Source organism: Coenobita brevimanus, chromosome 49, assembly GCF_032717465.1.
Source record: "Coenobita brevimanus isolate Jiangsu-jjx chromosome 49, ASM3271746v2, whole genome shotgun sequence".
NCBI classification, from domain to species: Eukaryota; Metazoa; Arthropoda; class Malacostraca; order Decapoda; family Coenobitidae; genus Coenobita; species Coenobita brevimanus.
The window spans coordinates 3,209,507-3,234,681 of record NC_137002.1 but is presented as its reverse complement, the minus strand read 5'-3'; the positions used below and the strand labels follow the sequence as shown (position 1 = coordinate 3,234,681).

General features: G+C 39.6%; 1 protein-coding gene across 1 annotated transcript; it reads right to left on the bottom strand.

The window, feature by feature from the left end:
- Nucleotides 1-5,161: 5,161 nt before the first annotated feature.
- LOC145399463 (uncharacterized) lies at nt 5,162-19,152 on the bottom strand. The gene is made up of 10 exons (XM_080272073.1): nt 19,120-19,152; nt 18,697-18,852; nt 16,776-16,853; nt 15,475-15,611; nt 13,938-14,139; nt 11,512-11,657; nt 10,278-10,380; nt 8,923-9,030; nt 8,424-8,688; nt 5,162-5,355 (listed from the first exon to the last, which is right to left on the bottom strand). Exons 1-10 carry the CDS (start codon nt 19,150-19,152, stop codon nt 5,162-5,164), a joined length of 1,422 nt encoding a protein of 473 aa, XP_080128199.1.
- Nucleotides 19,153-25,175: the final 6,023 nt, after the last annotated feature.

Below are 25,175 nucleotides of genomic sequence, written 5' to 3'. Positions count from 1 at the left end.
TTCGTTCACACAGTACAGTACAGCCTTCATCTTTTCAGTTAAAAATTCATTCTCATCCACCTTTCTTCTACTATCTACTGCCTTACTGCCTCAGTGTTTAAAGTTATTAGTACAGAAGTACCTATTTTAAACAGACTCTTTGAACAACACTGGTTTTATACAACTGACATTATCTGACTGGGTAAATGAAGTAAGGATTAATTTCTTATATGGCTGAACTAAGACTTATCGTAATTATGGCAAAGCTACTACAGTATCTATCTATCCACAGTCAGATGCCATTATCCCATAAGAGGTTGCCATTTGTCTTTCAGTTACATGTTTTACGAGGCAGGGCACTAACCCTCCACCAACCAACTTGTTGACACGTAGGGACTACTTATCATAACTTAAGAAACACACTTCATGAGCCCTTTAAAGAAAAAACAATATAGATGCCACACGAAGGAGTGTGGGTGGCCTAATGACTACACTAGTTTAAGATTTAAATAAATATAGGCCAAAGACCTAATTTAATGATACAATATACAGTAAATATTCAAACTGTGAAGAGATAAAAAACACATGAAGAATATTTTACAGGAAACTGAAAAGGATAACATAATTCTACTAGATAATCAAAAGCTGGTTGACACCAGTAATACTGCAGTCAATAAACTGATAATTCTCTTATCTAGCTATTTAATCATTCTGACCGCTATGCTTTATTTATGTGACAATGATGCCCCTAAATAAAAATGGAAGAGAAGGTCTCATATACAGTACTGTAGAAAAGCTACACTGCAACAGTAAGCACCAATAAATAAATAAATAAACAAATAATAGAAAAAAATATATAGAACATTAGTACAGTAGTTCACAATTTTATTAGCAATTTAGCACTTCCTTGTCATATTAAGAACAAAACAAAACAACAGTATACAGCATTTTTGTCCCCTAATAAAGAAGATTTGTTAACCCTATGATGTCAGATTACGAATAATCACAAAGTAGGAGTAGAGCATGCTGATGGCAGTAGCACTCTCCACTAATTATCTTTCACAAAATTGGGTTTGGTATTAATCTATAATGATATCACCCTACTAACTGCCAGGAACAAAACAATAATGTTGGCCAATAAATACGTGTTCACACTCATCTTTACAAATCCTTCATTGGCAACCATTCTTTCAACGACATGCTTGTCTTCACTCCCCCCCCCCCTGCCAATCCATACTACTACTTGCAAGGTATGAGGGCCAAAGGCTAGGATACTGTAATAACATAAGTGGTAAAAATAACTATTAATAAAACTAATAGTAATAAAAAATAAATAATTTCATCACCCTAGAGTGAGGTGAATAATAATATGGTCTTTCATTTTTCAGGGGCACAAGTTCCAACAAAAGAATTTACTGGTGTTCACACATACCTGCACCTTTACCATTACAAAAACAGTGATGCTATTCATATACTATACAAAAACATCTACAGGCAGATGGCAGGGCTACACCTACGAAGGCATTATGACTGTATATGAGAATAACAACCCACTCCACGGTAGACTCATATTAATGCAAATACAACATGGCCTTCATCCCAACTGGTATTTATGACAGTGAGGTCATTAGATATTTCAGAGTAAACTTAAATTTCACTTTGTCTGTTAAACTCACATGATTCTTTTTTTGATGTTCTTGTCTACTATACAGTTCAAAGTAGATAACAAAAAGGCTGCCTATTAATACGTACAGTCAGACAAAAGTTCATTCAGAACTTAACCTTTTCACTTTCTGCTGCTGCCTAATATTCTTTAACTAAGAAAGGCTTGGTTTGTTCCTCTGCCCATAGATAATACTTTTTGATATGATGTGTCAGGAATGAGAGTGACAGCCATACCTTACGTGTACAGCACAGCGGAAGTGTTAGCCAACTTACGTTCCTGACTGTACCTCTAAAGTCAACTTAAATTTCAAATTGTATAACATGTACTGCACAATGTAATTAGTTATACCTTCACCAAACCATTATGAATGACAAAACAAAATGCAAATGACAGTAAAGAAAGAGGAAGGCTATCAATCTTTCATATGCAATCCCACTAAGATGGGGGGTGGGGAGGCCATAAATGCACCTCAAGTTAGGAGACCTATTGGTATATATTACAGTAGTAAGATTATTTCCTAAGTTGTTGTACACTGGTTAACATCTCCAACACATACTGATTAAAATGATTATGGAAAAGTCTGACCATCAGTCTATAGGTATCATACCTTGTATGCACTCTGGACATAAAATAATATCTACAATATAATTTAACAGTACGTACTTCATGGTCCCTAACTGGAAAGTATAATCACAGTTCATAAAGCATTATGTAACCCAGTGCTGGAATACGTGAAAGTTCAGCCTTTACTGTTTTAAAACTACTGCAGGTGGTTGGTTACCATCAACCCTGAGAGGTATTATCATATGCATGATGTGTGGTTTCTAGCTTGGTAACTAACCACATAATCAGTACTCTTAGGCAGGGAACTCAGACATAACTGCTGAATACAAGACGAGACTCTCACACTGTTTCAAACCTTGCAATTAATAGTTCATTTGTTCATTTATAAAGAGTCCAACATGCATGCACTAATCCTGGCCACCTAATGGCTGCTCTCCACACTGCTCAGTCTCTGGCAGCCACCCTATTCAGTCCCCAATCCCTAAAGTCACACTGTATGACCCCGTCTCAGGTCTTTTTTTTGGCCTGCCTCTCACAACCCTACCCCTGATGTTTGCACTTCTCACTTTCCACATCCAACTGTCATCCTCCATCCTCTCCATATGCCCAAACCATCTCAATAAAGGAAAGGAATAATTAAATGGCTCTGATGCTTAAGCTTCAAGCCTGGGGAAAATCTTCAGCTGTACTGTAGCCAAGTCCAACAATGGAATTCCTTATGAGGTGGCATGGTGTATGATCCTGAAGACAAAATGTACAAAAGATGGTAGAAGCCAATCCCTTTTTACACTCTTCAGGGTGTAGGGCCTCAAGGTTAGGCGATCATCATCCTGTACATGTAGAGGCCTACTTCCCTTGATGAATTACATGACTGAAAAACATCTACTCACCTCTTAGGGATCAAACCTATGCAAAGTCATCACTCTGACTGAGGCATTCTAGCTACTAGATCACCAGGCTGAAGTGACACACAGGAAAATGAAAGTAAAAGCTCAACAGTGTAACACATTTAATCTCTTAATAAACAGTACAAAGTTTACGACTTCCAAATTTCACCTTCCTGTACATTACTTCACCCTGTTTCAAACATTCGATCTTAATTCATTCACACTGCTGATACCAGTAAATGTTTTCATCTTCATCATCATCGTCATCATCATCATCATCCGGATCTCCCTTCCCACCCCAGGGCAGGGTGAGGTAAATGTTTTCCATTCCAGTTAATCAAATCAACTTTAAGGCTATGATGATGGTGATGATACGATAATGACGACGATGACGATCAACCACCTTGAAAGTTCTTTATACTACGGATAAGCTACTGAGAAGACATTTCTGTCCAATAAATTCTTATATGTTCCTTGACACTGATGATATGATCACATTATACCACTGCTTATACTGTATGTGATCTTGTCTATCTGAAGCACACCAGAAGGTATGTGGTGTTAGTATCCTTTAATCCTGCACAAGTAAACAAATAACTTCTTTCTTTCACCAACGCTTGATGTATGGTCAATAAAAGTTCTTTTGTTATGTTGTTTTCCATTTGTCAGATGAGAAAATCTTGTACCATTACTGAAGTTGGATATACAGTACAGTATAATGACTCTTCAAAACTGTTGCAGTGTTAATCACATGACAGTAATGGTAGTTCACTAATTTTCTTGACAAGGAAACTGGCTGGCTAATATATGATGGGAAAATGTGAAGCACATCTAATATTCCAAGATCCCAGAGGCTTCAATGATGAGTGAATGTCTGGACCATATCAATGAGCATGCTGTTGACAGTTCTCCATCTACCATGCTATCTCTTTCACATTCTGTTGGAGTACCTTCACCAGGTATCTAAAAACTGCATGAGGGCAACAGGGCTAATGCACTACCAGGTATATCACTAGATAGCAGTTAGGTCCACCCTTTATCTCCCTGTGTGCAAGAGAGAACTGTCCCATGCAGGGGAAAGAGAGGTCAGGATGATGATAAGGACTATAGTAACTTAGCTTCAGGCACTCCTCCTTTCTGAGTCCTCCGGCATCACTGGCTGGGTAGCAGAAGTGGCTGATGCTATTGCCATTTTTCATTAACCCCTTTACTCAGATGAAATGGTATTGTATATTCTATCAGTGCTACCACCAAATGATCATATTCAGCTTTGGAGAGACTTCAAAATGGATTAGTCAGATACAGCCTTCATTAACCCCTTGTTTACTTGAGGCCTGTCTGAAGTTGCATACGATAATGTGAGGAACGTAAGAATATAATTAAAAATAAGCCATACGTGTATAGTGGCTTAACCTCTCACCTTTCTTGAGATGGGGTGTTCCCTAAGGCACTTCTGTATTCCTGCTGTCAGTAACAATAAGCCAAAAAGGTTTATCTATTACCTGACTGAGCAGGGCTGTACCCCTTGAATCTGTTGAATTTTTTCATTATGATTTTGCTATTTCCAAACAATTTCATTTTGCTTTAGAGGGACTTTCTGAACTGAAAGGTTAGATGTAGCATTAATTAATTTATTCACATCACTGCAGTGAAGCAGATAAAACTCTTTAACCACCTAGCTCTGGGTGACGTCCTTTTTCGTTAATTCTTGCTGGTACCATATTACTTTTATTTAACTTAGGAATGGCCACTTGTATTGATGGGCTTTACTAATGCTATATCTAACCTCTCTACTTTGAAAAATCTATCCTAGTTTCATTAAAATCATTAGGAGATGCCAAGTAGAAGGCTATTAATGTTACAACTAACCTCTCCAGCTCAAAATGTGTATCTTAAGCTCAATTGTTGAGATGGCAAGTTTAAGATTATAATAATGCTATATCCAACCTCTCCAATTTGAACTGTCTATCCCAAGCTCAATAAAATTACCAGAAATGGCAGGTACAAGATGGAAAAAGGTGACCCCAGACTCTGTGGGCTAAGCACAAATCTATCGCACCTCTGTTCAACTGGTCTGGAATGACTTTAAGGGTGGTGTGTTCCATATAGCACTGGAGGTTCGTTTGAAAAACCTTCGACGTTGGGTGGAGAACATTGAACTAAGATTGGGCGGCACCAGCAAATCCTCAGGGGTGAAGATTTGGTCCACATTTGGGGGATAATACTCCTGTTGAATCAGTGCACTGTTCAGCTGCGATTCTGTGGAGATGCAGAATGAATTGAGCTGTTATCTCTCTCTCTCTCTCTAATGTCTATAGTAAATTTAAATTATACAAATGTTGCCTTAAGGTGAGGATTTAGTTCACATTTTGGGGATAATATTCCTGCTACATCAATGTGCTATTTTGCTGATTCTGCGGAGATGGAGAGAATAAAGTATGTCCTCATTCTATCACATTTTTTTTCTGCAATATATTAACCTCTTGGGGTGGGGGATTGTTTTTAAAATTGACCGTCAGGAGTGGGCATTTTTCACACACACAAAAAAGGTGATTTATAAAACCTATCATAAGAATCTTTATACCCAGCAAAGTACAGTAAAAGTCCTGTAATCCGAATGTCAGGGGACCGAGGGTCTTTTGAAATATTGGGAGGAACCTCTGAAAACATTAGAAATACGTACTTGATCATTAACACTTACCAGTTTGGTGATATTATTTTCATTCATGGTAAAATATGAAAACATGACCACAAAACACTCAGGAAAAATGGGATGAACATTTTTATTTGCTCATTCAACTTATACTCGTCAAAACTTCTGTATTTTACTTTATGCAGTATCACTTTCATTTATCTTTCATGTTATTTTACAAGGTCTCAGCTATCTAATGGTATAAAAACAAATCCGCTAATCCAAATACAGTACTGTACTGTACTTCGAGGTGAAAAAATGACTGGAAAAGAAAAAAGCACGTGGCAGGGTAGGAGGAAGAGAGAGCGGGGAGGGAGGGAAAGAGGGAGGGTTCTGCTGGCTGGAGGGGGGTCAGACTTTGAGTTTATCACTTACTGTGTCACAAGCTTTTGTTTATCAGTTTTCTTTCCACCATGACCAGTAGATGTGGGAGCAATTGATACTTTGTCATAATCACTTACTGGTCCGAAAAATTAGTGGAATTATCAGAACAGCATCAGATTGGGCACAGGTATAAACTGAAAATGGTCGTCCTCCCCGCTTTCTGCCACTCCCCGCTGCTAGTGGGATTTTGGAGCCGCCTCAAAACATTAGGACTATTGGTGGTTGGATTGAAGGACTTTTACCGTACAACTCTTTAGCTTTAAAATGAGTGTGTTACAATGTCCTACAATTATTCATTGTAGAGAAGTAGCTGAGGACAAGGGTATCTAAACATTCTGGAATGGGGACTGACATCCCCATGACACACATTCTAGAACAGGGACCAACCTTTAAGGGATAAGCCTATTGTACATCAAAGTTACTTACTTCTAAAGATGATTTATCAGTTTCACAAATTTATAGTACTCTCCTATCATAACTGTATCTGTATGGAAAAATTGGTGATATTCCCAAATGTAGAATGAGGACTGCCTATAACGGAAAAGCTAGCCTCTCCAGGTAAGGGCCAGACAAACATTTACCAAATTCTGGAGATGCTAACACTACTGCCCTAATTGCCAGTACAAGGAATGTAATGGTCTAGCTGAGTCTATGAATCATCCAATTCCTCCCCCTATCCTACCCTTCTAAGTAGAGTGTAGGGGCCTGGGATTAAGCTACTTATTCCTAATATCTAAGGCTTGTGCGACAAGTTGCTGGCTCCTGAGTGGCAGTATGTACGCAATAAACGTCAACCACCCTTTGGATATGAACCTTTATGAGTCATGTATGGCTGGAATATTTTAATGCACTAGACCACCTTGCATCTAACTAACTGAGAAAAACAGTACATAAATGGAACTTAATAAAACAAATAAATTGGATGTTAGACAAGGTAAGTAGCTACTTGGTGTAGGGGAAAAGAGGGACTCTTGACTGAAAAGTCTGATGACATAGTGTACTGTAATTATTACTTAAGTATATTAATATTGTACTCATAAACTGACAGTACAGTGGGGCACCAATTTTCGCGCCTAATTGGGTCCAAAAATAATGCGCGAAAGTGGAATTAGCGAAAGTTGGGGCATTGTCTTTATGGCAAAAAGGCTAATTGGTTCCCGGTTATCCTAAAGTAACATCAGATTTTCATTTTCACTTGCAATACAGTACATCAAATCACTATTGTACATTGCATTGTGAGATACAAACAATAAAAACTGTACAGTACACATTATATGAGGAGAAACATACCACAGAGACCAGGTTGAGGTGTTTAATGGATGTTGGGGGTAAGTATCCGAGGCGTGTGGCGGGCTTATTTAGCCACGCCAGACGTATTGGCGCCACCTCTTGCTGCCTCGCTACCACTCTCTCTCTCTGCCTCCTCAGATGCAACTTGATGCATTATTATACTGCCATTTCTTCACTCCAACACGATACTCTCTTTTAGCCTTGGCCTTTCCTCCCGACTTTGAATGTCCCGGCCACTTTTTATCACCACCACTGCCTCCCGGCCCTCCCCCCACACCACCAGGCCCTCCCCCCACACCACCAGGCTCTCCCCCCACACCACCAGGCCCTTTCCCCACACTACCAGGTATAGTAGAGGCCATTGAACCGTGAGAATCCAACACAATGGAGCTAGCACGCTCGTACACAATAGCGGGAATGGGTGGACAGAGTGTTGACATGACGTCATTCATGATGGCGGTGGGTTGCGAGCGGGCGGTGCAGGAAATTCAAAGTTCAAAATATTGTACCAAACCCAAAATTTGTGCGCGAAAATCGATTTTTTTCAAGCGAAAGTGGAAGTTAGGGAATATTTGGTGCATGCCGCGAAAGTGGATTCCGCGAATCCTGCTGTAGCGAAAGTTGGTGCACTACTGTAATAATAAAGTCGTTTCCCATTTACTGCAAAATCTTTAGAGCACAAAAATATTACTGTACATCCTTACAGAAAATCACTCACTTCCCACAGATCACTTTTGTACAAGGGCTGGAAACAGCATTGATTTTTTTCAGTGATTGTCAATGAAGTTGTTTTCCTTGGATCACACAATCCATTTTGGTAATGCAAAGTCACAGATACTTTTTACACTATCAACCCCACTATGTTTGAAAAAAAGTAAATGCTATATGAGTCATTCTACTTTATAATTTTCCTGGTAGTTAAAATTCTAATGCAAAAACAAAAAACTCAATGTAAACATACTCATGGCCCAAGCAGGAATCTTTTTCTTTGGTTGCCCATCATCATCTGTAGAGTCATCACTCTTAAGGTTGTTTATGTCGTAGTTGTTGGCAGTGGTCTTATCCTTCTTGGGTTTCCTGGCTGGGGTCATCTCATAACTGTCTGAGCGCTCCACTGTAGGCTTATCCGCAGTGTAGGTGCTGTTATGGGCGGTGTAAGTAGTATTGTGACCAGTCTTGTTCTCCCCTGACCCGCTGCTTGCTGTGTAAGTGTCATTCAGTCCCACCTGATCAATGAGGAGTGATTAAGTGAATGAATTTTTTCACTCCCTTCAAGCATAACACCAAAGGTCATTACCATCGAATATCAATAAAATAAAATAAAAGAATACAAATAAAATTTCACATATATGGAATGATAATCAGGTGCTAGACGGAAAGCATTTTGTACCTGAGAACATAACATAAGCTCCTGCCACTGAATAACAAGAGTAAGTTAATAAAACTAATATGTCACACACATCATAAGTCTTGTTCTCCCCTGGTGCACTGTTGGCTGTGTATGTGTTGTTCAGCCCTGCCTGATCATATGGGGACAGAAATGATCGCACTGTTTCCCCTCCCCCCACCTGGAAGCATAACAACAAAGGTAACTACCACCAAATAACAGTAAAATAAATCAATACAAACAATATGTCACATCAGCTGAAAGACTTAAAAAGAAAAAGGATTCACTGAATAAAAACATAAGCGAACAGCAAAGAATAAATATTAAAATGTCCCCAAGTTGAAGGACTTAACATACCAGTAAAATTTTTTTCCTATCTTGTACCAACACTTTCTCCTTCTTTCGTTATTTTCTTTCATAAAGAATCAAATTAATAAATATATAAACACATTACTGGCATTTACTTTTTCCATATACAGTAGTCTTTTAATTTGCAAGGCTAACGTAGCCTGGAATTTTACCATGCAAGCTGAAACACAAATTGCACCATTGAAACCCAAGTCTTATGGCTAAATGGCATGGTGAAATCTCAAAATTTTCTCAAGTTCCCCTTTTGGCCCCCCTAAAAATTTTTTTACCCCCTCCTGATCATACCTTACATTCACTGTAGTACAGTACACATGCAACCTCTAGGAACATCACTATGCATAAAAAAAGGGTTACTTACACTGCACAAAGTGGTACACAAATGGTTATCACTTACCATGAAGGGACAGAGTGATGTTCAGTGTACATGGCCAGCTGATGATGTGTAAACGGACCATTTCACGTCCCATAATTTTACCGGTGTTGATTTATAACCTTTTCTTTTAACAAAAAACTTTGTTGAAAGGAAAAGCACATGATATGTAGTGGCAATGAGGTGTGTGTGTGTGTGTGTGTGTGTGCGCGCGCTTGTGCGTGTATGCGTGCGTGCGTGCATGCGTGTAGGGGGAGGGGGGGAGCTGATCGAGTGTAAGCATGCTATTTCACATCCCACTGCTTTAGCTGTGTTGAATTATAACCATTTGTTTGATCAAATCCTACAAAAAGACAATGTACTGTATAGTTTATGCTAAAGGGTTAAGCGTGCATTTATGTGATCTGACACTTAGAAGGGGGATGGCAGCAGGCAAATAATTAGGTATAGAAAGTAAGAAAATAGAAACAAGGAGAAAAATAGAGCTTCCAATACTGACTGTAACTAACTCTCCTCTTGAATGCTCTGTAACATGAAATTAATGCCAGAATATGAAGCCACTTGTGAAAAAGTATGTGGAAAGAATGTAAAGCCATTGCACTTTCTTATCTTGCCACTCAGCAACTAGAAATACACTATTAAAGGACAAAAATCACTGCCACGTTACAACAAACTAACTACAGTGTTACCTTCTTCGGAGAGGCTGCTGCTACTTTCCGCTGAGCCTCCTGCTGTTTCAATCTCTCCATCTCCCTCTTCTCCCTTGCTATGCGTTCTGCCTCTGCTACTCTTCTGTGGCAAAAAAGACGAAAGATGAGGATATCCACGTTAGACTTATGTGAACAAAAAAGTGTTACCTGGGATTCTGTGGCAATGTTAACTACTAGCTACACACACACAAAGATAGAGAGACAAATGCAAAAATCAAAGTATCTGAATGAACCACAGACCTAGAGCAACAGCTTGGTAGATCAAAGTGTGAAGACGATGGTCATTAATTACCTGGAGCAGGGGTAAGGCTTTTGTGCAGACTCTCAAACTGGGGTTCATACACACTTCAGGGCATGCAAGAGGGTTTTCTCAGGGAAGGTAGGAGGTGGTGACCATTGTCCACTCACTTGACATAATGCTGCCAGTTTCTTCCTTCACCTTTATTATTCTTTTTATGTCTGTCCTCTTCTCTTCCCAGTGTTCCCAGCTTCCTGTCACTTTTTCTTATTGTTCTTTCCATTTGAGGTGGTTCTGCATTAAGTGACAAGCCTAATGGTTTCTGTAACACAGGACACCATTTACAATGCTGGGTGGTAATCATATTACCACATTATGGCAATGGCATGAAGTTGAGCCTACTATGGTGTCTGTTAACTGGGTGGAGACATATGCTATGTCCATCCAGGAACCACACCTCCACACTATTCCCCACGCCTTGCTGTGACAAGGCACTGTCAACTGCAAGGAGACATAAGTTCTCTGCATGGAATGGCCCTGCAGGGGAGGCTGCTTGCCTGCAGTTGATGAGCCTGCTTAGCCATACAGACTGGAGTTCACCAACAAAAACAGAAGCCTAAGCATTACTGATGTCAAATATATGAACTTAGCCAAAACAGTGCTCATGATGATGAGGATGCAACTTCACACTCTGCACACCCCTCGGAAGAGATAAAGCACTGTCCCTGCTTAGAGGACTTTTCCTGTTACGTGTAGTACTTTACAACTGGATGCCCCACCTGATGTCAACCAACAGCCCTTGGGTGGTACAAACATTCGATCCCTCGATCAAAAGGATGTTCTCTTACTAAAGGGTCAAGGTGAATTAACTTGTCATTTAACTTTAACTTGTCATTTAACTAAGACTGAGCTTAAAAAGACACCAGTAGCATGAAGAGGTAAAGTGGACAGGATAAAAGAATCATAATCACTTGCCTTCTCCTCTCTTCTTCCTGTAATCTTCTTTGTTCTGCCAGCTGTGCTCTCTTCTCCTCCTCCTGTCTCTTTATCTCCTCCTGTCTCCTCTCCTCCTCTATGTGTTTCCTTCTTTCCTCTTCTTTCCTTCTCCTCTCCTCCTCTTCCTGCAGTGACAAGGGTAAATAATCAATTAATTATTTATCAATCATTATTATCAACATTATCAGAGTACAGTAACCCCTCCAATTATGTGAGTTCAATCTGCAGTTTTCCCCATTTATGTGGAGAGATAAGTCCTACCCTGATTCCTGTTATGCAGGAATATCCCAGAAATTGGTCCCTCCAAAACACTTCTGCATGCACCCCTTGCCACCACCTACAAGTGATGACAATTGGGGTAGTGGATTTTAGGGGCTCGAAACCTAGTCTCAATCCTTGAGGGGTTAGAAGGACTGCTCATTCCCCCTCCTCATGCCCCTCAACCTTGAATAAAACAGTCCCCAACGACCAAAGCACTGCACCATCCTGTCATGGTAAATAAACACCACTTATTTACTACTTTGTACATTCTAATCAACCTTTTTTCATGCCCAGTGATGTTCCTAGAGGTTGTATATTTACTACAATAAATATTAGGTATGACTGGGGGGGAGGGGGAAGGTTTCAAAAATTTTCAAAAGGCAAAAAGAGGAACTGGGAAAATTTTTTGCATTTTGCCATATAGTCTCACATCCATATGTTAAAGTTGGCACTAACACTCCTTCATGTAAGCCTCATGCAGCTGCAACACTCAAGGCTCTGTTTCTTATCAAGGCCTTCACTGCACCAGCTACTTTCCTTCCTTGTGTCACTCTACTTTTAACATCTTTTGCACATTTTCCTCTCTTTCTATCACTGTACCCAGGTATTTGAACTCTCTCACCAATTCCAGTCTTTCTCCATTCACTGTAACATCACACTGGGAGCCACCTTCTCTCTCAATAACCATCACTTAACTCTTTTCTACATTTACTCTCAAGGCACGACGCTCACACACATCAGCAAAACTCTGCACTAGTCTGCCAAGTTCTTGTCCAGCATCTGCAAGTAGTACTGCATCATCAGCATACAAAAAATTTGAGGTATTCCATCCATCACCAACGCCATCCCCCTCTCCATTACTCGTGTTTTTACTTCTTTCATCACCCCACCCATATATATATATTGAACAACCATGGGGACATCACACAACCTTGTCGCATCTCCACACCAATTGTGAACCATTCACTTAAATGCCCATTTACCCTTACATAGGCAGAACTCCAGCCTATCAGAATTTTTTTTATCCCCGAACTGCATCTCTTTGGAACTCGCTTCCCCAGAGTGGTTTCCCCCCAAATTTCAACCTACAGCTGTTCAAGTCCAACTGTTACAGATTTTTTAGGAATGGAGGACACTTGTAATCTGGCGTACAGATTATTTCTATTCATCTGTTTTTCCTTCCTCTACTCTGGCATTAAAAAATAAATAAAAACTAACAGCAGTATGCCTCGTGATATGGACCACACAATCATTCAGATATTATTCAAGCCCTAGGAATCCTGGCTATGCATCACAGGCAAATTCATTTTTTTTTTTTTTTTTTTAATGCATTCCAGTTCCTGTGCGAGGGATCTGGCTGGAAGGGTGCTTGGCGTACCGCCCTCCGCCTGTCAGCTCATAGTCATGAAGTTCATAGGTCCCCTCCCCGAGGTTCCCTTCCTCATTAAATTTTGAAAATGCCCAGTTCCGTCCTATATTGAGGACAATGGGCGCCAATGGGATATATCTGTCAGTCTGTCACTTCACTAACCACTAAGTAGAAAAAGTGCTAAACTGCTGTCATACACTTTTCCATGCGCACTTTCTCCTGCTGTCCATTCCTTGGTAATTTCTCAACTTCAACCTTTTTACTTCACTTTCACACACACACCACATTCGTTTGCCTAATTCTTGGCCTACCATGTCTCATTCACATTAACCCATTTCACCACACTATGTACAACACATCCATTCTCTTCATATGACCATACCAGTCGAACACATACTCTTTTACCCATTATCAACTGGCTTCATTATCTCACATCTCTCATGAATCACTATTTCATACTCTCTTCATTCTCCAAAGCCACATATATTCTTTAAACCATAAACTGCAACTCAAGGAAATCTAGTACTTCATCCTATGTATTAAAAATATCTCCTTCTCAGCCACGAACCTGGGATGCCTTCATGTTGTGGTGCCAATACAACCAAGTGGACCCACTGCCAGGTTATATGAAAATTCCTCAGCCCCCTGCCTATCCCCTAAAAGGAGGATGGTAGACTGCAAGAGGTCACTTTAAACCTATCATTCACTGAGTTTAAATTTCATATGAGCTGGGGTCACGAAAACAAAGAGTGTTCATACTTCCTCAGACACAAACCTGTTCCTTAATCTTAAGTGCCCTGATCTCCTCCTCAGCTTTCTTTTTGGCTAATAACTGCTGCTTCCTGCGTTGCTGCTCTTCCCGCTGCCTCTCCTCCCGTTGCCGTCGCTCTCGTTCCTGCTGCTCCTTTGCTTCCATCGCTTTCCGCTCCCGCTCCTCACGTGCCTCTTGTACCCGACGCATCCGCTCTTCATTTGCTCTAGGGGCAGGGATAATGGTACAGACATCATACCCATTGCCATGATCATTATCCTGAGCAAAATTCCCACTATTACAATAAGATGGGTATGATCTACTTTCACATCTCTTACCTTGCATCTTCTCAGTTTATTACCTACACAAATAGGCTTCACATCACAAATAATCCACAATGCCCACACTGCACATACAGCCTCCCACATCATAAAACTCACCTTATTTACAAAACAGACATTTCTTCAACATATTTCAATAAAAGGTGCGCCTTGTTAAAGTAGACGGTTATCTGCAGACCACTGGCTTCAAGTCTACATGAGCCAGGGCCTGCAACTACTACTATCCACTTCATTAAATGACAAACATGCTTTACATTTACATTTAGAAACCACAGACCATGCCTGAAATAGTATTTTCATCTGATAACATTTCTATATGTGTTGTGATCTTGAACCACATCCCTGCCAAATCCCCAAGCCCCCAAATTCCCAAGCAGGATTTCTTCCCAAACAGTTTTTGCATCTACTACACTATTCCTGAGTCTTGCTATGTCTGCCTAAACTGTAAACTCCTGTTTCCTTCTGACCCTTTTCTTTTGTTTACCATTATTTCAATCCTGGTTTCCACTGTCTCTCTTATAATCCAATCTCTCTCTCTCATCTTCGATCCCTTCTCCACCAAATCATACCTCCATCCAACCAACATCTTCCAACTTGCACCTTTCTGTCAAGTTAATTATTTACTGTCTTAACCAATTCTCCATCAGTCCAACTGTTCTTTTCATATAGTACCTTACCTTCATCAGCCTATCTCTTCTCACCATTTCTACTTCCACATCTTCAATTTTCAAATCTGTTCCCCTGCTGTTCTTCCTCCATTAACCTGTATTTTTATTCTCTATTTCTCTTCCATCTCTTCTCCTACTCCTTGCCTACTTTTCCTATATTGACCCCTAATCGCCTTCATTTCTCATATTCCTCATACTATCCCTCCATCAACCCCTATTTCTTCTCTCCATTTCTGCACATTCCTACTCTTCCTGCATCAGCTCCCATCTCTTTTTCTCCATTTCTTTTTCATCTCCTCACTTTCCTCTCCTACTTTTCCTGCATCAACTTCTATTCCTTGTCTCCCTTCTCTTCCCCCTTTTTCAGCTTTCTATTCCTCTTATTTTTTCTCTCCACTTCTCTTCCATTTCTTTACTGTACATTCTTGCTTTTCCTCCATCAACTCCAATCTCTTCTCTCCATTTCTCTTCCACCTCTTCACTTCTGTCCATCAAATCCTATTCATTCTCTCCATTTCTCTTCTCCCTTCTTCACCTTTTGGTCCAATTTACCTCTTCTTCTCCTCTGCCTTGGCCTTCATCATTTCCTCCTTCTTCCTTCTGGTCTCTTCTGCCTTTTCCCTCTTCTTCAGTAACTCTTGCTGTTTCTGCTCCTCCAGCTCTTCCCGTGTAGGTTTGGGTGGCTGTACCTTAAAAATAAATTAATAAAAAATGAAACAAAATAAAATAATAACAATATCAATAATAATAAATAAATAAACATCCTAACTGTAACCGCCATGACTGAAAATGGGAAGGTGAGATCCTGAATCATCATCACACCGTAAAAAAAAATACAGCACCCTAATTACAAAAATCTGTCTAAGTAAACGTGTTATTTAACTGAAAAGACAGACATGAATCCTGTACTTACAAATCCAGGAAAAAAAATTAAGAACCCTATACAGATATGACCCACAATCGCAGCCTTCTTCCAGTCTGCTGGTGCAGATCTATTCATCCAAGCTTAATGGCAAATTCCAACAACCTACCAATGGCTACTGAGTTGCAAAATATTGTCCCTTTTAAAGAAAGTAACCAAAAACCCAATATAGTGTGTTTTGTAGGTATTCCTTTGCCATCGCTTCCTAAATAAAATGAAAATGTTATAAAATCGTCACCAACAAAAAAATACTGAAATACCTAAAGGACAAAATCTAACGATACTTACGAGAAAGAAAGAGAGAAAGAAAGAAAGAGAGTGGATAAATTAATTTTTGTAATGGGAATGAAAAATTAACAATCAATTATTCTACAAACACAGTAGCAACTCAAAGGCCACAAAGGGATCATCATCTTCAAAGCCCTAAGCAACTCGAAGGTCACAACACGATCATCATCAATACCCTGACTTGCTTTTTCCACCTAAGGAGAGGATGATGTAGGGTCAACAACACGGTAAAACACAACAGAGGGACAACTATCAAAGACATGACTAGTGAAATGGGCCAGACACATTCACACATCACTGAAGCACCTGGAAGCCTGACTGCATCTCACAAGCCTAAACATTTGCTCAAACAGGGTATGTATTTTTCTTTACAGGCGAGTTTAACACAAACCTAGCGGTCAACCTTGAAAGAAGACGAAAAAGAAGACGAAATAGGGGAAGAAAAAGAAGAAGAAAAAAAATCCTTCATTTATAGTACATCTAGAGACCACTGATCATGCTGGTATGTACAGGTCCAATTGCCTGCTCAATCCCCTCACCCAGACACCTCCAGCACATGTAATTCATCCAACCAACTTGATATCCTGTCAAATACCAAGTCCCATCAACTTTTACACCTCATTTTCCACACACAACAACATACCTTGATGAAAGATGTTAGGGAATTCACTCCAGTTACAATGTTCACCAGACGTCGACCTCCGTTGGGTGTCATGAGCTTCTGTGTAAGGTAGAGTTATACTGCAATAAGTCTTTTGTTATAATTCCTCTTTTGGACATTCTGTTTCAGTGTTAAGACTGCAATAAATTATAGATAATAGCTTACTAAGTTCCACTGACATCTATAAAGCACAATTACCAATTTCCTTCAATATACAGTTTTAGTATTTGTTGTATGAAAAAAGCTGATATTTTGAAACATAGCCCTGATTTGAGATGAATGTATATACTGTGAGTGGGGTTGCTACTTGGGGGGGGGGGAAAAAAAAAAAAAAAAAAAAAAAAAAAAAAAAGATTCTGTTCAACATGGAACGCCCTCTATTGGTGATGGTGTTATTGAAGGCTGTATCTAATCTGTCCAATTTGAAAACTATTCACTACACAGACAAAAATTATTTGAAGGTACCAGTACATTACCATCATCATCTAACTTGACATGATTGTTAGTTGTTGTAATGAAGGCTACTGCACCATTGAGAAGACTGAATGTTTCCTTAAGACCCTATCACACAGGGACATGGATGTAGAACAAGCATCAGTAAACATCCAGTGCGTGATTTTGGCAAGCAAGAAGTATGAGAAGGTTCCTGAACACTTGCAACAACTGATGTGGAGGAGGCATTAATCTTGGGAATACCTAATGCAAACAGTAGAGTCCAGAGATCAGGAGGATTTCCATGAAATTCCCAAACCACTCAAGATGCGAAACTTCTATATATGAGCCCAACACATGTCTAGTTTCTTGCACTTCTTCCTCATGTGGAAAACTTGGACTTAAACATCCATCCTGCATGGATGTGTCCACAGCCCAGGTTAGGATGCAACCTAAAATCGTGGCAAAAAAAATACCGCATACCGCAACCTACATGGTTGGATGCAACCTGCATCTAAAAAGTGAGTGGCTGGATTTCACTTGGAGGCACCCTGCATTGGAAAAGTGAGAAGCTGTTGGATTTTGTACTGACCCCTCGTGTATGAGTGGGTTAATATGGATGTCACCTGACTAAACCGGTTCCATAATAAACCTGAGGGAAAAAAAATAAATAAATAAATAAATAAATAAATAAAAAAATAAAGTAAAATAAAGGGAGGGGGGGTGCTGGAAGTGACCTACTGATACCAAACAAGGCAGGAACACCAGAAATTCATTGGCCTGTGCTAACAAAGAATCTTATTATTATTTTTTTTTGGGGGGTGGGGTGGGGGGTGGATGCCACAAGTTTACTAGCTATCACAGAGTATTTCTCATTCTTTAATTTAAAATATTCGCTTCTGTTTGGTTGTGAAGTGTGCAGTAACTGTACAAAAGAAGACAGAAATGATAAAAAAGCAAATACAGTTAAACCTCACTATAACGGACTAATTGGGGCTCAAGCCATTCCGAAAAATGCAAAATTCCAATAAAAGCAACTTCCAGACTTCCCCCGTTTATCTAGACTTTTTCCAATATATCAGACATTAGTCCCGATTGCACCAGCTTTTTTTTTTATTAGCACTGTTGCTTCATTACTTGTTATCCAACTCATATCCAGCAATCTACATCCTCAGGTTCCTGACCCACTCCAATGCCCATCATCAAGGTCACGACAACCTACCCAAACATCATCCTTCACCATCCCCCTGCCCAAGCTGGACTGAGGACAAGCAGTCTGGATCACTTCTGGCTTTATCGGACTTTTCCTGATATATAAAAATTTAGTCCGGTAGGCTCCTTGATTCCGATAAAAGCGAATTCCGGGAAAATGAAGTCCGTTATATTGAGGTTTTACTGTACCACACAAAGCTTAATCTTAGGAACACTTATGAATGCGACCCCAGCATGCCTAAAGTTCCTAACATCATACCGTTTGAGTTTTATTGTACTCGGCAGACGAGGAAGACGATGTGTAGCTGTGCTGGATGCGTGAGAGAGTTTTGGGTGAGAGGCGGCTGGAGCTCCCAAAACCACTGCCAACACTGGCCCCACTCAGGTGTAGCAGTGGTAGTCGCCCTCTCACACCCTGCAGGGTATCATAATCATTTTAATCCTGTGACTTAAAAGTAAAATGCAGCTGCACTCTTGGTAGCAGGCCACACAGTCATCAATCTCAGGCAGGAAATATTCAGCCACAGGTGGTCACTTGGCGATCCTTTTGCGTCACTGTACTGTACCCAAAGTCTAAATCCAAGCTGAGACTCTCACACTGCTACAAATCTTGTTAGAGATCTCAAATTTCTTTTTCTCCAACAGCTACCAGCAACTGCAGGGAAGTAAATAGCTGGTTTACTTTCCAGTCCACATGAAAGATCAGCTGTGACATGGTCAACCCCAATATGGGGATTCCACAAGAGGAAACATGCCTGTGGTACAAATTTTAGATTAGATTGGATTAGATTAACTCTGTAGCTACAGGGATTTGAAGAGCACAAGCACATCTGATATGGGGAATATTTCAGTTATGATAAATTTTTAAGAGTACATGTACTCCACTGATAACCACCTAGAAAATAAGTTTACATGTCCCAATACTCCATCCATAAATAACAGGTTAATAATGAGACAACCAACACTAAAAAAATCACAGGACAACCAGAACTTATCACAGAACAATCAACAGTTTAATGATGGGACAACCATCAATTTAATCAAGGAACAACCAACACTTCAATGAAACAATGACCAACACACAAACAATGTTTTCCTCTCCAACATATGTAGATTTTTTTTTATCAAGCAACCATTTCACACTTGCAACTGAAATACCTCCTGCATTAACCCCTTAACCGCGGGGCGTCACTTTCGTGACGCTTGGGAGCAAGGGATCATACCGCGGGGCGTCGCTTTTGTGATTCTGTGTTATTTTGAATTCACCCGGGCTTCCAAGTGGGGGCTTGTATCATCTATCAGTACTGCCAATGTCCAACACTAGTCAGCACTCCTAATCTCATCTGTACTCCCATCCATTGTTGACAATTTAGCCATTTCTCCCCGTTCTTGACTCCCCTCCCTACCCCCCCTCCATTACCCTATTCTCTCACCTGCCCGGCCGTGCTACGCTAAGTAAATCTTCCCTGGAATTTTTCACTGATTTCATCCATTGAAATAAGCCCTATGTCGTATTCTTATACCAAATAATATATACAAGAAAGAAATAAGGAAAGTGAGAGTGCCATACACCTGGAATTGGCTAATTATCACCTGACAACACCTCACTTGCACTCGTTCGCTAATTTTCGCTGTTTTTTTCCCCTTGAAATATGCCGTATAATCTATTTTCGTAATAAATATACATGTAAGGAGGGAAGGGAGAAGCCTAAGTGATATTTACATTCACCTGGAACTACCTAATTTATAATGTATTGTCTAGATTTCCTGCCAATCATATCAGTGCTAGACAAAGCTGTTTCAAGATTTAACATTGGTAGCTCTGAATATACAGTATATCTCCTAAGTAGGCCTCTAATCTATTTTCGTAATAAATATACATGTAAGGAGGGAAGGGAGAAGCCTAAGTGATATTTACATTCACCTGGAACTACCTAACTTATAATGTATTGTCTAGATTTCCTGCCAATCATATCAGTGCTAGACTTTAGCTGTTTCAAGAACCAATATTGGTAACTCTGAATAACCCCTAAACAGGCCTCCACGCTGGCCCCGCGTTATCAGTTTACTCTCATCTTCCGAAGCGAGGGGATGTATGTTTCTTCTTGCTGACTTCAAGGCCTTTTTTTCACCCCCATGCAAATGGCCCTGTGACCTTTACCCCCTACTAAACCTCGTGTGGAAAGAGGTAAAGGGCTGACAATTGATAAAAGAGTGACTACGATCTTTCTATTGAGTAAAACAGTGCAAGTGGAATTGTAAATAATGTGTAAATAATGTGTAAACAGCAAGTGAAAGTAATGAATGTAAATATACGTGAACAATGGAAAATAGTTTTATAAGTTATTTCAAGTGCCAGTGCACAACACAGTGTAAATAAAATAGAAATGTAAATAACGTAAATAAAATAGAGAACGTAAATAGAAATGTAAATGAGTAGTATTATAAGAATACGAGTATATACCCTAGGAGTAATGAAAGTGAAAGTTTCACTCTAGCATGTCTGAATACTATGAGTTATGAGAGTGAAGATGAAAGTGACATTCACTCTCAATGCCAGTATACAGGACGAGAAAGTGAATGCTACGTATTTTACTGAAAGAAATTGAATCCCTACAGTGACAATAAACTAATACTACTGAAGGAAACTTATGGATAAAGACTGTAGATATATATAAGTGTTATATAGTAATAGAAATATAAAGTGTGAGGGGTTTTATGAATAATAAATGACAGAGTAACAAAAGCGAACTAGTGCCAGTGCGACGATCAGACGCGCTCGTAATTTCCATTGCTTTCACAGTGTTTTTTTTTTTAGTATGGATCCCAAACTACTTGAAAATTGTAGAATAGTGTTTATAGTGTTTGTATCTGGCTGTGGTAATCATATTACGGGTTGTCGGGAAGTGTAAAGTGGAGACTTCGTTACCCTACTTCAGAGGTCTCCACAAGTCCTACGGTAACCGACGAAGGCTCAACAATCATTCCAGGAGAAAGCTGAAGGTATGTGCCATAAGCATATGTAATTTTATTATTCTAGGACTAATAACTGATTTTTGGCAAATATTTTTTGAGAGTCTGTCGGAGCCCAAATAACCCCACGGCACACGCAAGTCATTGGTAAACAAGCCCGCGGTGTAGGGGTTAAATCATATCCCCAAAGTAACAAGGGCCACATATGTAGCACTCTAAATTTCACAGCACATTTTCCTTAGCAATTTATTGCGAACAACACACCTCAATATCCACTTATGTTCCTGATGCAAATAATGTTGATATGAATAACATATAACTGAGACAAGAGACGTTAAGGTGTATTATGCAAAATACCCATTACATCACTGTAGAAAAGACACCACAAATCTGTCACAGTATACTGTATAACTATACAGCCCCATATTCATCAACATAAAGTTGTAATCTATATTTACCTACTGCCATGGATGAACCATGTGATCTCCCATGCACATGGCACACTTATAATTACATTTTGCAATCTACATTTCATATAACCCAATTATCTTTGCATCCACACTTCATAAACACCACAGAAAAGGAGTTAACAACTAACCACTTTCCTGCAAATAACACAAGGCCAATGCTCACCCCACCACTTCTGCCTATCCAACTAAATGAACTGAGGCATTCAGGACAACAACCACTTAAGCATCACCATGTCAAGAATTAAACTAAGGATTGCATTCCCAAAGCCTTAAAAAAAAAAAAAAAAAAAAAAAAAAAAAAAAAAAAAAAAAAATGGGGGGGGGGGGGCACTAATTCCATTAAAACAGAGTTGAGTGATTGACTTCAGCTACTTCTTGATGCTTTCTGGTGCACAAATGCATTTTTCTCATTCTTCACTATACTCCTATATTACTGTGTACCCAATTCCACCATTCCCTACAGTTCTCTACAGAACCCTCCTTACTATCAGCAATCTTTGCAGTGAAGGTTAAGTGAATGGTGAGTTACCAGAAAAATATACCTCTGTGATAAACGTCCTCTACAGCAATAATAAAAAAAGGGTTCTAATCTTTTACAGAGGAAGTTTCTCCTGGCTAAATAAAATTTAAGGTGAGGATCTTGCTGCTAAAAGAGTTAAGTAACTGTAACTAGCTAACAATCAGATGGTCAAAACAATTAGGTATGAGAAAAGCTTGTCATTCTGAAATGTGCTCTTTGGATGTTGCCAATACTTATCATACTCACTATTTAACAACACATACTCAGTATTACCATTGGAATATAGTCACTTACTGTCTTCCTTCTTCTTGATTAAAATGATAATATTCTATTTATTAACTAATATAAATAAGTTCACCACAAATGAACAATACATAAATAAATGAACAATTAGCATAAGTTACCTTTTCTGAAGTAATTGGAGATCTTGCCTTGGTTGTCAACCCTGAGCCCAGCTTTTTCTCTCCCTGAAAGTGTGACAAAAGTTGGACCTCAAAATGAAAATGTCATACTTACATGTGCTGTAATGAGGATCAAGATAATGCAAAACTAGTACTACAGCTACAGCTCTTTCTCAGTAACTTGGCCCAGATTTTCATCTCTTTGTAGCTCATTTCACTTGGGTTAATGGCAGAAAAAGACAACATTATGGTCTATGTACATTCCATAGCACTTCTTCATGATCAGCACTATGCAATGGTATTATTTTGTAACAGCTCAGCATTCAAGATGAGGAGGTGGCAGTTTCAGGCCAAGTTAGAGTAAACAGAGCATAGTTTTATCTACAGTCCCCTAAGTGCACTTTAAATCAAATACAACAACCAAATCCCCACAAAATATTACAGCATATATTGAAAATGGTAACAGCTAATTTCATACTACCCTTGTCAGGTTTCAGGATCTATGGACAAGCTACCACAGTCCAAAACATTCAAGAGCAGGTGACCGGTCTACAGTTAAAATACGATGAAAATACCAGTAATGTTTAAATTCTCATCAGTACCAACTCCTGTATGTAAAAAATGGGAGGGTCTGATGATACTGCAAACGATTGTTATAATTTCTGATGGCCCAAGAATAATTAACCTATCATCATGTGAATGCGCATATGGTGAATATTTACTATGGATAAAATAGAAAATGTCAGAATTAAGTGATGCAAGAAAGCAGGGGAACTGTGCAACTGAGGAGCACCATCAACAGGCTTTCCGCAGTACCCATCATCAATGGTGTCTGACTGTTTCGCCCAGAATGTGTAATGATCATCTTGTGGCCGAGTGTACGTACTGAAGGTTTTTTTGGTATAACCTGCCCTCTGCTTTTCAAAAATACTGCACAATTATGGCATGTCTATCAAAATAAATATACCAGTAACTACGGAAGCATTCAGTAGAAAACATACCTCACTCATGTGCTTGGTAAAGCTGGTATTACACTAAAAGCTATCAAATTATCCTTGTCCTCTAACAAACCATCAAAATTAAATAACTGAATTCTTGAGTTAGCATGATCATCTATGCAAAATTTTCTTGATAGTCTAGCCATTAGTATTTCTTTAAACTTTTCATTACGATGACATATTTTTCATTTTATTTTCACTACCAACAGCAGATTTGTGTTCAGCTTAAAAGTCTTTTTGAACAGGAGGAGTTGGATATAACCATCAGTGGCCTTATCACTTCTAGAGATATATCCCAAGTTGAATAAAATCATCTGGTGGTAATAGAAATAAAATGTAATACAGTACTACAACATTGGATTTTGTTCATCTGTTTCATTCATAAAGGCTCCAACGTGTTTGCATGTGCCAGCTTTGGTCACCTAATGGCGGCTCTCCATGCTGTTTGATCTCTGGCAGCCTCCCTATTCAGTCCCTTATCCCTCAGGTCACACTTTATGACCTTGTCCCAGGTCTTCTTCAGTCTGCCTCTCACAACCCCACCACCAATATTCACACTTTTCGCAGCACCCAACTGTCATCCCCCATCCTCTCCACATACTCAAATCATCTCAGTCTACCCCTCCATATCACAACATCAATACACTCAGTCCCATCCTTCCTCTTAACTCCTCGTAAACCTAGCCTCCCCTCCAACCCCCTGGCCTTGCATTCAAGGATGCACTGCACATCCACCTAATCATTGTCATTACTGAACACTTGAGTCTGCGAATATCTTCTTCCTGGATTGCTCAAGTCTCACTACCGTACAGCATTACACTCCTAACATGCCACATACAAAGATCCCTTAGCATGGAGGGAGAGCCCTCCCAATATCAGGAGAGGTAACAGCTCCCTGAACTTCTTCCAACCACTCCTCACTCTAGCCACAGAGCTAGCTTCAACCCCATCTTCATTACATAACATGTATCCCAACAAATAAAACTCTTCCACACCAGCAATCCTTTCTTGCCTGACAATTTCCATATGCTCTCCTGGACACACCACACACATGAGAGCAGCATTATCTCGCAGTCTACCTCTAATATCACTAAATCTGTTATGCACCCATTTATCAAAAATACTGCACAAGATGGAATTATTTCCCATGCCCTTGTGGCAACCACACAAGGCCATTCTCCCTCTTCTTTGATAGTAGCTACTGCCACCAACCCTAGATACCATCACCTTTGTTCCAGCTGCATTTACTCTCATGCCCTTGTGCCCATACCATCACCCCACTCCCTAAATCTTTCCTCAGAGTAATTCATTGGTAAGTGGTAAAAAGGGGTGAAAACAACTCTCTGGGGGTAAAAACGTGTACCACTACCCATGAC